Source organism: Saimiri boliviensis, chromosome 12, assembly GCF_048565385.1.
Source record: "Saimiri boliviensis isolate mSaiBol1 chromosome 12, mSaiBol1.pri, whole genome shotgun sequence".
In the NCBI taxonomy this organism is placed as follows: domain Eukaryota; kingdom Metazoa; phylum Chordata; class Mammalia; order Primates; family Cebidae; genus Saimiri; species Saimiri boliviensis.
The window spans coordinates 83,984,319-83,998,769 of record NC_133460.1 but is presented as its reverse complement, the minus strand read 5'-3'; the positions used below and the strand labels follow the sequence as shown (position 1 = coordinate 83,998,769).

Below are 14,451 nucleotides of genomic sequence, written 5' to 3'. Positions count from 1 at the left end.
ACAGGGAACAGATAGAACATTTCTGCAGTGTCAACTATGGGTGACATTACAACATTATCCAGGAAGTAGAAGGATGTTGGTGAGGGATAGACAATGAGAGATTGCCATCCTCATTTCAGTGTTTTCCACACTTAGGGGGCATATAATAGAAAAAGGGGAAGGCTGGCTTGGGGTATGCAAGTCTGGGGTTCTGGTGCTTGTTCCCTTACTTAATAACCATGCAACCCCTCTAAGCATCAGAGTTTTTGTTTGTTTAATATGTATGAGGAGGCTAATATTTAATATAGCTCTTGTACTCATCTTGTACAATTATTATTAGACTCCAACTGGAAACTACCTGTGAGAATGCTTTTACACAAAGTCATACACACACAAGGGACCTGCATTCTTAGTATCCAGAAGGTTGCAGGGGCCCAGGGAATTTCTGACTCTGTCTCCCTCCTTTCCCCTGAACTGGCTTTACCTAGTCTCCTGCTGCTTATCTGAACCATGCTCTGAGTGGCACCTGAAGCATGCCACACAAGGGAGGAGGATGGCCATTACCTCTTATCTCACAATTTCCCTGCTTCAACCCCAGTGCCTCCACTGGGAGAAAATCAGAAAATATAAGGAAGAAGAGAGGAGAAGAAATAAGACTGGAACTATAATCTCTAAAGATGGGTTTTCTGGGTGAGGGCCTCAGGCAGGGTCTGGTACCTCCCAAGAGCCTATATATATCAGGCATGCAATTATTGGTTGAAAAATTTTGCTTTTCCTAAATTAATTTGTTCATGTATTCTTTTTAAAGCTTGTCTAAATATATCTACTTTTTTTTCTTTTTCTTTGTGGTAGAGAGAATGTTTTCTTTGGTTGTTTCTCTTTTGCTTTCTGAATTTTGAGTAAAATTTTGAAACTGCTAACCCATCTTATCTGCACTAAGGGGAACAGGGAAAAGAGATTTGGATTTTCTTCAAACGTGGCCTAAAGAGAAACAGGGCTGTGCGGGAACTTACGGTGCCGGCTGAGTGGATGCAGTGGGAATGAACCCTTGTGGCAGGAAAATAAGGCCCCAGAATCTGGCTCCCTCGTGTACCCCCGTTCCTTTTGGGGCTTGCTTTTGGGTTTCCTTCTAGAAGGGACAAAGTGCCCTCCTGCTGGCGCAGCTCTTCCATGGCCTGCTCCGACTCCGGGCCTTTGCAGTCATCTGGCCCCTGCTTTGACACTCCTTTTGCTCAAGTCACAATGGGGAGACCCAGTCCCAGGTGTCACGTAAGATGTCAGGGTTGTGCAAGAAAAAAGACAGTATCCCTGGCTTCTTGGCCTTTTCACAGCTTTTAAGGAATCATGCCAGTAGCTGATTTATAAGGTAGAAAGACCCTAACCTCCTCCTGTAGAAAGAGAATCACTCAGCAAAAGAGTAGCAAATACAGGTATTGGCCCAGGTCTTTCCACTCTGGAACTAGTGAGCAACTTTCTGATTTGCATGAGTTTGACTAAATAGCTCCCCTCTACCCCATCAGATTGCCACACTAAACATGGCATCATCAGGGAATCATTCCTCTGAGCTCCCCCTTTATTCCTTAGATTTGAATACTGTATATTTGAAGGCTTAAGGTTGTTCAAACAAATCTCCTGGGAGGAGCTTACTCATTTATCAGCACCTAATACCTTGGTGTGAATGTCTTCACTTATTTATTTGAGACACCTGGAATTCTTTTTTTTTTTTTCTTTTTTTTTCTTTTTTTTTTTTTTTTTGAGACAGAGTCTTGCTCTGTCACCCAGGCTCCTAGGCTGGAGTGCAGTGGCACAACCTCAGCTCACTGCAACCACAACCTCCCAGGCTCAGGTGATCCTCCCACCTCAGCCTAAGAAGTAGCTGGGACTACAGGCATGTGCCATCACGCCTGGCTAACTTTTGCATTTTTTGTAGAGATGGGGTTTTACCATGTTGCCTAGGCTACTCCTGAGAATTCTAAATCAAGAGTGGCTGGCAGAGGTAGGGGAGGGAAAGGATATTTCCAACCTCAGTCCCTACATGAGGAAGACAGGCCCAGTTGGGGCAAGCACAGTAGTACCAGGTTGTTGGAGGGAGGCACCATGACTCTACTGCTCATTTTTGTCAAGGCCTGGTACACCTTTTAGGGTTGATCTTTTCTTAGTGCAAAAGAAAGGCACTCTTTCTGCATTACTCACTGCCTTATGGTATCAAAGCTCTTTCTACCATGAGCCAGTTTCTGAAAGGCTGCATCTCACCAACTAAGGACAGAAGTCTGAAGTGAGTTCTCTGAGAGGAAGAAAAGGATGGCTATCCCATGAGATGAAATTCTGAGGAGGAAACACTTCCTGGCCTAGGGAAAACCATGGACTTAGATAACATTCCAATCCTAGAGACAAAGCATGCCTTTGTAATGTTTGCAAGCAAAACTTTGATAAGGTTCAGTAACCTGAAGTCATCATATCTGGATAGGAAAGTCCGTATTGTTCCTGAGTGAGGGAGTCAGGAGGGGGAGTAGATCAGAAAGAAGGAAGTAGAGACAAAAGCAGGGACCCTGGTGGCTGGGGGAGAACAGAAGCCCAGGCTAAGGCCATGCACTTACTGTAGAGATCAGTTTCATCCAGGATTTCTGACTTGATGATCTCTTCTATGATATCCTCCAGCGTGACAATGCCCATCACCTCGTAGAAAGGGTCCCCTTCTCCCTCATTATTTACCCGCTGGACAATGGCCAGGTGAGATTTTCCTAGAGAACAAATGAAATCACAGTTAAGTATCTGGGACATTTTCAGAGATCTTCCTTTGTGAGAAAAATGATACAAAGTTGCTGTCTTACCAATCTCAGGACTGTACTCATCCCAGGACCGACTTAAAATATGACATTTTAATGCAAGTGCTTATAAAAATAAGCACTTACAAATGCAAACCTTATTCTTTTAGATTTGTGTTTCTACTTAGGGAAGGAAGTTACCTAATATACTCAAAACCAGTTAAATTTTTCTTTGAACTTTTACGTATTGGAAAGTATATGTTAGCTGATTTAATATATAATAATTGAAAGAACAAGAATTTAGAGTCAGAATTATGGTAGAAGTCATTCTCCCCCCCTAAGCCCCTCTCCCCGCTAACTATTCCAGTTACTATTCCTTGGCAAATCATTTAATCTCCACTGAATTACAATCTCTCATCTAGAATCAGGAAATAATGTCAGTGTGTGATTTTAAAACATGGCCCCCGTGGTATGCCTCCCACGGAGAGGTGTGGTCTACAGCCCTTTGCCGTGAATCTGGGCAGGCTTGTGACTACTTCAACCAAAAGAGAATGGGAAATGAATGTCTGTTATAGGACTTCTGAGGCTAGGTCATAAAGGCATGTAGCTTTTGCTGCAAGAACACTGTAAGAAGTCTGACTACTACCCTGGAGGCCACATGTAGGTGCTTAGGTGCCAGTCCCAGCTGAGCCTACCCTTCCAGCCTTCCCACGAAAGTGCCAGACAGCTTGGCAGAAAAAACCATCTTGGAAGTGGATCTGCCAGTCTCAGCTGATCCAGCCCCTTGTTTCACTCCCCAGCCTTTCAAGCAGCTTCCACCTGTGGACCCAGACACTGAGAAGCAGAGACAAGCCATTCCCACTCTACTTCTTTGGAATTCCTGACTCACAGAATCTGCGAGCATAATAAAATAGTTGTTGTTTTATGGCTGTAAGTTTTGGGGTAGTTTGTGAGCCGCAATAGTAGCTAGAACAATCAGTACGTATAAGGTGACCGTGGAGCTCAAATGACCTAGTGGATATGTGAAAAGACTATAGACTGCAATGTGTCACTGGCAGAGACTTTGTGGACTTCATTTTTATTGCCCGATGACTGGATATTAATAGTTTACATTTATTGAGCCGTTACTATGTGCCAGGCATTATTCAGATAACTCTATATTTATCTATTTAATTCTCATAACAACCACTGAGGTGAATACTATTCTCCACATTTTACAGATAACAGAACTGAGGCACAGATTGGTTAAGTAGCATACCTAGAGTTACACGGACTATAAGGGCAGAGCTGGATTGCAAATCCAGGTAACTAGGCTCAGTACTAATCTGGGGGACTGAAGTTTTATCTGACAGTCCAGCTTCGTATCAGTTTGTTTTCTTCTGCTGTATAGACACATTTCCTAGTCCTTTTTCTGAAATGCAAATCTGTGTGGTTCTTTTTTCTTGGCTCAGAGACATTTAAGGAGAAAATCTAGGGTACTGACTCAGATGTTATTCTTGAAAACAACAACAAAAAGCAAGTTCATGTTTTATTAGTACTCTTTATAAGCTCTTGCTTCGCCATTGCTAAAAATATCCATCAAGATGAGTCATCATTTGCTGGAGGCATAATTAACCACTAAAATGTAAATGAACTTCTATATCAAATATCTGAAATCACAAGATAGCTACCCCTTGGAGTTTTTAAACTGAAATGAAATTGGAAAGATGGAATTTGTATCACCCAAGAATGAATGGTCTCTAATTTTTTCCTCACCTTCAACCTAACCTTCAGTCTATTTCTATACTGATCTGATCATGCCACAGCCCTCCTCGGAAACCCTCTGTAGCTCCCTACTGCTTATAGAATCAAGTCCAGGCTCATTAATTTGGTATTATATTATCAAGATTCCACAATGTGGCTCTTCCCTGTCTAATGGTATGCCCTGCTACATCCTCTATTCATTCTATACTCCACACATACCAGGTTATAACCCCTTCCTCGATTTCTCTTTCCCATCGCCGTGATCCCCACCATGGCAGGGTGGGGGCTCTAACCCAGGTATCAGCTCTCCAAGAAAGCGCCTCCAGATCTGCTCCATTCTGAATCTGAACTAACCTCTCTATTACAGCATTTATCACAATTTGCTACTTCCTGTAACTAGCAATGTGTGTGTCCTATACTAGACAGCATTTCTTCCTCAGATCATGAACTATTTTAGGACAAAGGATCATATACTTAGATAAGGTTCCTTCTGTACATCATCGGACAGCCAATCAGTGCCTGATGAACTGAAGACTGAATAAAAACTCATAGTTTATACAATAGGTGATATTAAAACCAGATACTAAATAAAGCCTTTATTTTTTGATAAAATATAATAGTATGTTTAAACTAAAATTTAAACCCTTCATCAGTGGTTCTAAAATTATCCTTCTTGGAAACAACTATATCCTACCCAATTGGGCCAAAGTACTTTGTAGCTTAAATTAGATTATGTTAATTGTTAGGATGTGCTCAATTTAAAGTTTTTCATTTCTAACACATTTTTCTTAACTTATGGCACCTATTCTCACTTTTCTGCTAACATGTGCTAGCAGATGACAAAACAAATGACTAGTATAATGAAAAGCCTTGGAAAAGTGATTTCTTAAAATTTTTTTCTACAATTTTTTTTTTGGTAATGTGAACCCTAGAATATGTATACTACAGCCATACTCCCTACCACTAAGATGATTTGCTCATATGATGAAATTAAATTGACAGTTTTTGATATTTTACAAAGAGTACTATAATTTCCATATTAAAAAGCCACCATTGCTTTATATTTTGAAAGTTCAGTCTGAGGACACACTATGCTATCACCAAGGAATAGAGATTTTAAGTCCTAATTATATAATATTTAAGATAATGTACCTAGGCAACCTATTTAGAAACACTTTATAATTTACCCTCAGCCTCTAAGCTTCCCTCCAAAGCCTACAAAAAAATGAAGGAAACCATTTCTTCTTAGGGACAGACTGGGATGGGAACTGTCAATCACAAACCTTATTCTGAGTTGACACTCACAGGGATAAGGAGACCAACTGTTTCCATGACACATAGACCTGAGCTCCTCCCTCTCATGAAAGGTTGGTCTTCATGAACCCTATGCCTGCACCTCTCCCACTCCCTTTCTGGGTCCTAGAGGTGCTGGGGGTGGCCCTACATGAAGCCAATCTTGAGACATGAGCAAGTCACTCTCTCCTGCCACAGCACTTTGTACATATCTCTCTGTTGGCATTTATAATAACAACAATAATAGCTGTTATTATTATTATTGAAGCCATCTTTTGGTATGTACACTCTATGGGCCAGGCACAATGTCAGGCATTGCACACACATTATTTCACCCTGGTTTTCTTCTATTTATGTGATCCCCACTCCCTCCAGTGAAGGTCAGTTCCCTGAGAGGCAAAAGGTATGCTATGTCCTATTTAATTCTGTTTCCTCAGAATCTAGAATAGCATCTGGCATATTATCACTAAGGAAATACAAATCAAAATCTTGCATCTCATAAAAAGACAACTCCAAAAGTGGGCAAAGATTTGAGTAGCTATTTCTCCAAGGAAGACAATTGGTCAATGCACATGTAAAGATGCTTAACATTGAAAAGTCAACAACTAGTAGCTGATAACTGGATATCAACATACAAAAAAAAAAATGAAGTTGGATGCCTACCTCACACTATACATAAGAATGGACTAACAAGGGATCAGGCACCTACATATAAGAGTAAAAGCTAGAGAGAGAGATCCAAGATTAGAGCTACAATCCAGCTCAGGACTGTAGCTCCCAGTGAAAGCACAGAGAACGAGAGGACGCCACACTTTCAGATGAATTTCTGTTGCTCACGGACCAGGAGATTCCCAGCAGAGGGGCCACACGGGTCGCCAGCACGTCTCTTGGGGCCGACGCGGCAGTTCTTGGTACAGAGTAAACGGGACTGGTTCCCCTTTTGGTCGACGTTTGGAGCTCCGGGAAGGCAGAGTCGCCCATTCAGCTGATTGAAAAAGGGACTCAAGAAGGAAGCCAGACCAGAGATTCCTGGGCAGAAAAGCACCACGAATCTTAATGCTGCTGTTTTGGCCAGTGCAGTGGGTTGCTCAGATTCCGGTGCTGGGAATAAACAAGTTGGACATCCACTCTGAGACCTAATTTGAAAGTCGGTAATTACAAAGACGACAGGTGGATAAATTTACAATGATGGGAAGAAACCAGCGTAAAAAGGCTGAGAATACCCAAAATCAGAATGCTTCTCCCTCTGCAAGGGATCACAGTTCCTCATCAACAAGGGAACAAGGCCTGATGGACGAGTGCGTTCCATTAACAGATTTAGGCTTCAGAAGGTGGATAATAAGAAACTTCTGTGAGTTAAAAGAACATGTTCTAGCCAAATGTAAAGAAACTAAGAACCTTGAAAAAAGGTTTGACGAAATCCTAACGAGAATAGACAATCTAGAGAGAAATATAAGTGAATAATGGAACTGAAGAATACAATAGAACACCATGAAGTATGCACAAGTTTTAACAGTTGAATTGATCAAGGAGAAGAAAGGATATCAGAGGTCGAAGATCAACTTAATGAGATGAAACGAGAAGACAAGATTAGAGAAGAAAGAGTAAAAAGGAATGAGCAAAGTCTCCAAGAAATGTGGGACTATGTGAAAAGACCTAATTTACGTTTGATAGGTGTACCTGAATGTCATGAAGAGAATGAATCCAAGCTGGAAAATATTCTTCAGGAAAACTTTCCTAACCTAGTAAGGCAGGAAAATACTCAACTCCAGGTAATACAGAGAACACCACAAAGATATTCTTCAACCAGAGCAACCCCAAGACACATAATTGTTAGATTCACCAGGGTTGAAATAAAGGAGAAAATTCTAAGGGTAGCTAGAGAGAAAGGTCAGGTTACCCACAAAGGGAAGCCTATCAGACTCAAAGCAGATCTCTCAGCTGAAACCCTACAAACTAGAAGAGAGTGAGGGTCAATATTCAATATCCTCAAAGAAAAGAATTTTCAACCCCGAATCTCATATCCAGCAAATTAAGCTTCATAAATGAAGAAAAAATAAAAATTTTTCATGAACAAGCAAGCACTCAGAGATTTCATCACCACCAGGCCTGCTTTACAAGAGCTTCTGTAAGAAGCACTATACACAGAAAGGAACAACCAGTATCAGCCTTTCCAAAAACTTACCAAAAGGTAAAGAGTATCTCCATAATGAAGAATCTGTATCAACTAATGGGCAAAATAGCCAGCTAGCATTAAATGACAATATTAAACTCACAAATATCAATATTAATCATAAATTTAAATGGATTAAGTGCCCCAATCAAAGACACAGACAGGCAAATTGAATAAAAAGTCAAAACCCATCGGTTCGCTGTATCCAGATCCATCTCATAAGCAAGGACACACAAAGACTCAATCAAACAAAGGGTTGGTGGAAGATCTACCAATCAAATGGAGAGAAGAAAAAAAAAAAAAGCAAAACAGGAGTCGTAACTTTCATCTCTGACAAAATAGACTTTAATAGTAACAAAGACTAAAAGAAACAAAGAAGGACATTACATAATGGTAAAGGATCAAGGCAACAACAGGAGTCAATGATCATAAATATATATGCACCCAATATAGGAACACCCAGATATGTAAGACAAGTTCTTACTGACTTATAAAGAGATTTGGATTCCCAAGCAGTAATAGCAGGAGACTTTGACACCACATTGTTAATATTCAATGGATTAATGAGATAGAAAATTAACAGGGACATCTATGATTTGAACTCAGACCCAGAACAAGTAAACTCAGTGAATATTTATAGAATTCTTCACCCCAGGTCCACAGAACATACATTTTTCTCAGTATCATATTACACCTATTTTGAAAGTGACCACATAATTATAAGTAAATCACTCTTCAGTATTTGCATAGCATTTCACAGAACTGAGTTTAACTCTGGGCTCGCTGGTGTCTCACTTCGGATCTGGTGTCTCACTTCGGATCTGGTATCTACAAACTCTCTCGCCTCTGGCTTGAATTTCTGCCCTGTCACTGTCCTGATGGCCTGCTGACAGTTGCCTTTCCTGATTTCTACCAGCCGTGAGTTCCTCAAGCCTTGGTTTGCTTCCTTCAAGCCTTGACTACTTCCTCCTTGCCAAGCCTCCAATTTACAATCTCTGGCTCCAATCCTGCCCACATCTTGATGAGACACAACAAAGACGATCTGTACATGACCTGAACTTTGTTTGTACTACAGTGTTAGGAGGCATTTGGGTGGAACAGGGGAAATAATCCTCAATGAAGCCTCAGAGATTGGAGTCATACTTCTCTAGGATTAGCTGATACTGACAAGTGATCTATTTTTCCTCGATTAAACAGGGCCACCTGGTAAGACTCTCCACTCTCAATGCTTTGGAATGCATTTCACCTAGTTCAGTGGTTTTCAGCACTGGCTGTGCATTAGAATTATTTGAGAAGCTTTAAGTATATTCTATTAATGTAAGTGGATCTCACACCTGGAAATTCTGATTTCATTGGTGAGGGGAATGGCATTAGACCCCCAGGTGAGTCTAACATTCAACCACTACTGAGGACTACCATCTTGGCTTGTGACATTGGTTCCCAAAGTGTGATTCCTGGACCACCAGCATCAACATCACTTGAACTAATTAAATATGCAAATTCTGGCTGGGTGTAGTGGTTCATGACTGTAATCCCAGGACTTTGGGAGGTTGATGCAGGAGGACTGCTTGAGCCCAGAAGTTTGAGACCAGCCTGGGCAACATGGGGAAACCCTGTCTCTATAAAAAATACAAAAATTAGCTGAGCATGGTTGCATGTGCCTGTAGTCCCAGTTAGTAGAGAGGATGAGGTGGGAGGATCATCTGAACCTGGAAAGTTGAGGGTGCAGCCAACTGTGATCGTACCACTATACTGGGCAGCAGAGCAAGACCCTTTCTCAAAAAATAAATTAAAAAAATGCAAATTCTCAGGCTTAGCCATAGACCTAGTGAATCAGAATCCCTGGGGTCATAGCCCAGTAATCTGTGGTTTAATAAGATTTTCAGGTAGTTTTGATACAGGCTAAAGTCTGAAAACCACTGGTTTATGAGTAATTTGTCACTCCGGTTATGACAAAGAGAAATAAATACTGAGATGTCTAGTAAATCCTGGTCCCTTTGGTGTACCTAGCTTAAGGGTCACAAGAAAAAAAAAGTCACAAGATGCTAAATACTCATGAAAAGAACCTCCCAAAACAAAGGGTGGCTGTAGTGGCAAGATGATTAATACTATCTCTCATATAGTGTGAGTGGTTACAGTATTTTGTTGACATGGGCAAAAAGTAGTAATTGACTATTCAACACTGGGTTTGGAAAAGGGTCTCTTTGTAGCTTCTGTACCAATCTCCTCTGAGACAGGCTTGAGATACCACATTACCTATTAGGCTCTTTCACATCTGAGGTCAGTAAAATTACCCATTACTGAAGGCCAAAATGGTGTTTGCCATTGCCCCAAGAATCCAAAGGGCAGTCCTAGTACTGGTTACTGGCAGTGCTCTGCCTAAGGTTTCATCACTATCTTGTATCGACATACCCAAACTACAAGTCAGATTTCTTTGAAGATGATGAGGTTTTCAGGCATTACTTTTAAAGCAGTGGTTAAAAATGGAGGTGATTTTGCCACCCAGGGAACATTTGGCCATGTATGGAGACAATTTTGGTTGCCACAACTTGGGGCAGGGAATGCTACTGGCATTTGTCAGGTAGAGGCCAGGGATGAAGCTAAACATCCTTCAATGCACAGAACAGTCCCCCATCACAAAGAATTACCTGGCACCAAACATCAATACTACTGAGGTTGAAAGCCCTGGCCTGTTGTGGGGTGGGGATGGGGAAGAGAGAACATTAGGAAAAATAGCTAATGCATGCTGGGCTTAATACCTAGGTGATGGGTTGATAGGTGCAGAAAACTACCATGGCACGTGTTTACCTATGTAGCAAACCTACATCCTGCACATATACCTTAGAACTTGAAATAAAAATTTTAAAATGTACAGAAAGGCAATGGAAGCAACATCACAACTGTATTTTGATATTTGAAGAAGCTAAAATAGCCTCTAAAAGTCTCTAATAAATACAGCCTAATCTGTTCTACATGGTTTAGGCACATCCATAGAGAAGAACTCTCAAGGACCCTGTTAGCACAACTCCAGTGCCTTGGGGGAACAAAAAAGCAAATAATCGATTTGCTTCCTCCTTCAAAAATAGCTACAGCATTTCAGCGACTGTTCCCAAGATAAAATATAAAAGCTAGGAGGAAAGCATATTGCTTGGAAATAGAGAACTAAGCAAAATCGTTTTATGGTTTTATGGTTTCTGCCTCTCTTATGACCTTCACCTTATAAAATACAGTAGCTTTTGCTACGTTCTTCTTCCCGATGTGCTTGCAGCATCTTTTATTCGTTTGGTAGGCAGCACTGAGTGTCTCCTCTTTCTTAATTTGGTCTTGGTGACTCAGTATCAATGAAAATGTATTCTTCGGAGCAGCAGCATGAACACTACCTGGGCCTTTGTTCAAAATGCAAGATCTGAGGTCCCATCTCTGCCCTACAGAATCAGGATCTTGCAGGGTGGGGTAGGGCCCAGACAGCTGTTTCAATGAGCTCTCCAGGTGATTCCTACGCATACTAAAGTTTGAGAAGCACTGCTCTTGACATGTACTATTCAAAGTGTGGTCCTTGGATTGGAAACATTGGTATCACTTGGGAGCTTGTGAGAGAAGGGGAAATTCAGGCCTGCATGTTAGCTTTCTGAATCAGAATTTGCATTTCCTCCAGACCTCCAGGTGATTCTTATGCACATTTGAGTATGAGAAAACCTGGGCAAGACTACCCCAGTTCTCTTCCCACCCTTATGACTCAACTTTTCTGTTTCCATTGTGGATTCCTTTTTATTTAATCCTCACCTACAGATAAATATATCTTAAAGACTTGGACTCAGTGATTCTCAACCCTGGCTACACATTGGAGTCACCTACTGATGACTATGTCCCACGCACAGAAATTCTGATCTAATTGATCATGGATGAGGCAGGGACACCCGCATGTTTAAAACTTTTTCAGGTGATTCTAATGAGCACTTCAAGTTAACTTCTGCTCTGAAGGCAAGTGATTTCAGCATTTCCAACTGAGGTACCCTGTTCATCTCATTGGGACTGGTTAGACAGTGGGTGCAATCCACGGAAGGCGAGCCAAAGCAGGGTGGGGCATTGCCTCATCTGGGAAGTGCAAGGATTGGGGAGCTCTATCCCCTAGCCAAGGGAATCCATGAGGGACTGTGCCATGAGGAATGGTGCACCCTGGCCCAGATACTACACTTTTCCCATGGTCTTTGCAACCCACGGATGAGGAGATTCCCTAGGGTACCTACCTGCCCAGGGCCCTGGGTTTCAAGCACAGCACTGGGCGGCCATTTGAGCAGACACCGAGTTAGCTGCAGGAGTTTTTTTTTTTTTTTTTATACTCCAATGATGCCTGAAATGCCAATGAGACACAACCATTCACTACCCTGAAAAGGGGACTGAATCCAGGGAACCAAGTGGTCTAACACAGTGGATCCCATCCCCATGGAGACCAGCAAGCTAAGATCCATTGGCTTGAAATTCTTGCTGCCAGCACAGCAGTTTGAAGTCGGCCTGGGATGCTCAAGCTTGGTTGAGGTAGAGGGGTTCACCATTACTGAGGCTTGGGTAGGTGGTTTTTCTATCACAGTATAAACAAAGCTGCAGGGAAGTTCCAACTGGGTGGAGCCCTCCACAGCTCAGCAAAGCCACTGTAGCCAGACTGCCTCTCTTAGATTCCTTCTCTCTGGGCAGGGCCTCTCTGAAAAAAAGGCAGCAGCCCCAGTCAGGGGCTTACAGATAAAACTCCCATCTCCCTGGGACAGAGCACCTTGGGGAAGGGGTGGCTAAGGGCACAGCTTCAGCAGACTTAAACATCCCTGCCTACTAGCTCTGTGCAGTGGATCTCCCAGCACAGCACTCAAGCTCTGCTAAGGGTCAGACTGCCTCCTCAAGTGGGTCCCTGACCCCCATGTATCCTGACTGCGAGACACCTCCCAGTAGGGTCTGACAGACACCTCATACAGGAAAGCTTTGGCTGGCATCTGGTGGGTGCCCCTCCGGGATGAAGTTTCCAGAGGAAGGAACAGGCGGCAATCTTTACTGTTCTGCAGCCTCTGCTGGTGACACGGAGGCAAACAGAGTCTGGAGTGGACCTCCAGCAAACTCCAGCAGACCTGTAGCAGAGGGGCTTGACAGGTAGAAGAAAAACTGACAAACAGAAAGAAATAGCATCAACATCAACAAAAAGAACCCCATCTGAAGGTCACTAACATCAAAGACCAAAGGTAGAAAAGTCCATGAAGATAGGGAGAAACCAGTGCAAAAAAGCTGAGAATTCCAAAAACCAGAATGCCTCTTCTCCTCCAAAAGATCACCTTGCCAGCAAGGAAACAAAACTGGATGGAGAATGAATTTGACGAATTGACAAAAATAGGCTTTAGAAGGTGGGTAATAACAAACTCCTCTGAGCTAAAGGAGCATGTTTTAACCCAATGCAAGGAAGCTAAGAACCTTGAAAAATGGTTAGAGGAATTGCTTACTAGAATAAACAGTTTAGAGAAGAACATAAATAAACTGATGGAGCTGAAAAATACAGCGTGAGAACTTCATGAAGCATATATAAGTATCAATAGCCGAATCGATAAAGCAGAAAAGAGGATATCAGAGATTGAAGATCGACTTAATGAAATAAAGCATGAAGACAAGATTAGAGAAAAAAGAATAAAAAGGAATGAATAAAGCCTTCAAGAAATATGGAACTATGTGAAAAGACCAAACCTATGTTTGATCTGTATACCTGAAAGTGACAGGGAGGATGGAACCGAGTTGGAAAACACTCTTGAGGACATTATGTAGGAGAACTTCCCCAATCTAGCAAGGCAGGCCAACATTCAAATTTGGGAAATACAGAGAACACCACAAAGATACTCCTTGAGAAGAGCAACCCCAAGACACATAACCGTCAGATTCACCAAGGTTGAAATGAAGGAAAAAACGTTAAGGGCAGCCAGAGAGGAAGGTCGGGTTACCCACAAAGGGAAGCCCATCAGACTCAGAGTGTATCTCTCTGCAGAACCCCACCAGCCAGAAGAGAGTGGGAGCCAATATTTAACATCCTTAAAGAAAAGATCTTGCAACCCAGAATCTCATATCCTGCCAAACTAAGCTTCATAAGTGAAGGAGAAATAAAATGCTTTACGGACAAGCAATTGCTGAGAGATTTCGTCACCACCAGACCTGCCTTCCTTACACCTTATACAAAAATTAACTCAAGATGGATTAACGACTTAAACATAAGACCTAAAACCATAAAAACCCTAGAAGAAAACCTAGGCATTACCATTCAGGACATAGGCATGGGCAAAGACTTCATGACTAAAATTTAAAAAGCAATGGCAATAAAAACCAAAATTGACAAATGGGACCTAATTAAATTAAAGAGCTTATGTACAGCAAAAGAAACTATCATCAGAGTGAACAGCCAACCTATAGAAGGGGAAAAAAAATTTCAATCTATCCATCTGACAAAGGGCTAATATCCAGAATCTACAAAGAACT

At 41.9% G+C, this 14,451-nt stretch overlaps 1 protein-coding gene across 7 annotated transcripts in view; it reads right to left on the bottom strand.

Annotated features, from left to right (window-relative positions):
• CNNM1 (cyclin and CBS domain divalent metal cation transport mediator 1) overlaps positions 1-14,451 on the bottom strand; it is a 67,111-nt gene that overhangs the window by 31,165 nt on the left and 21,495 nt on the right. For all 7 annotated transcript variants that reach the window (XR_005578384.2, XM_003922313.4, XM_010333195.3 and 4 more), the window contains exon 2: positions 2,577-2,720. Coding sequence is in view for 6 of the 7 variants with exons in the window: in XM_003922313.4 (XP_003922362.1) it covers positions 2,577-2,720 (144 nt within the window). In the remaining variant the exon portion in view is untranslated. The remainder of the gene's footprint in view (positions 1-2,576; positions 2,721-14,451) is intronic.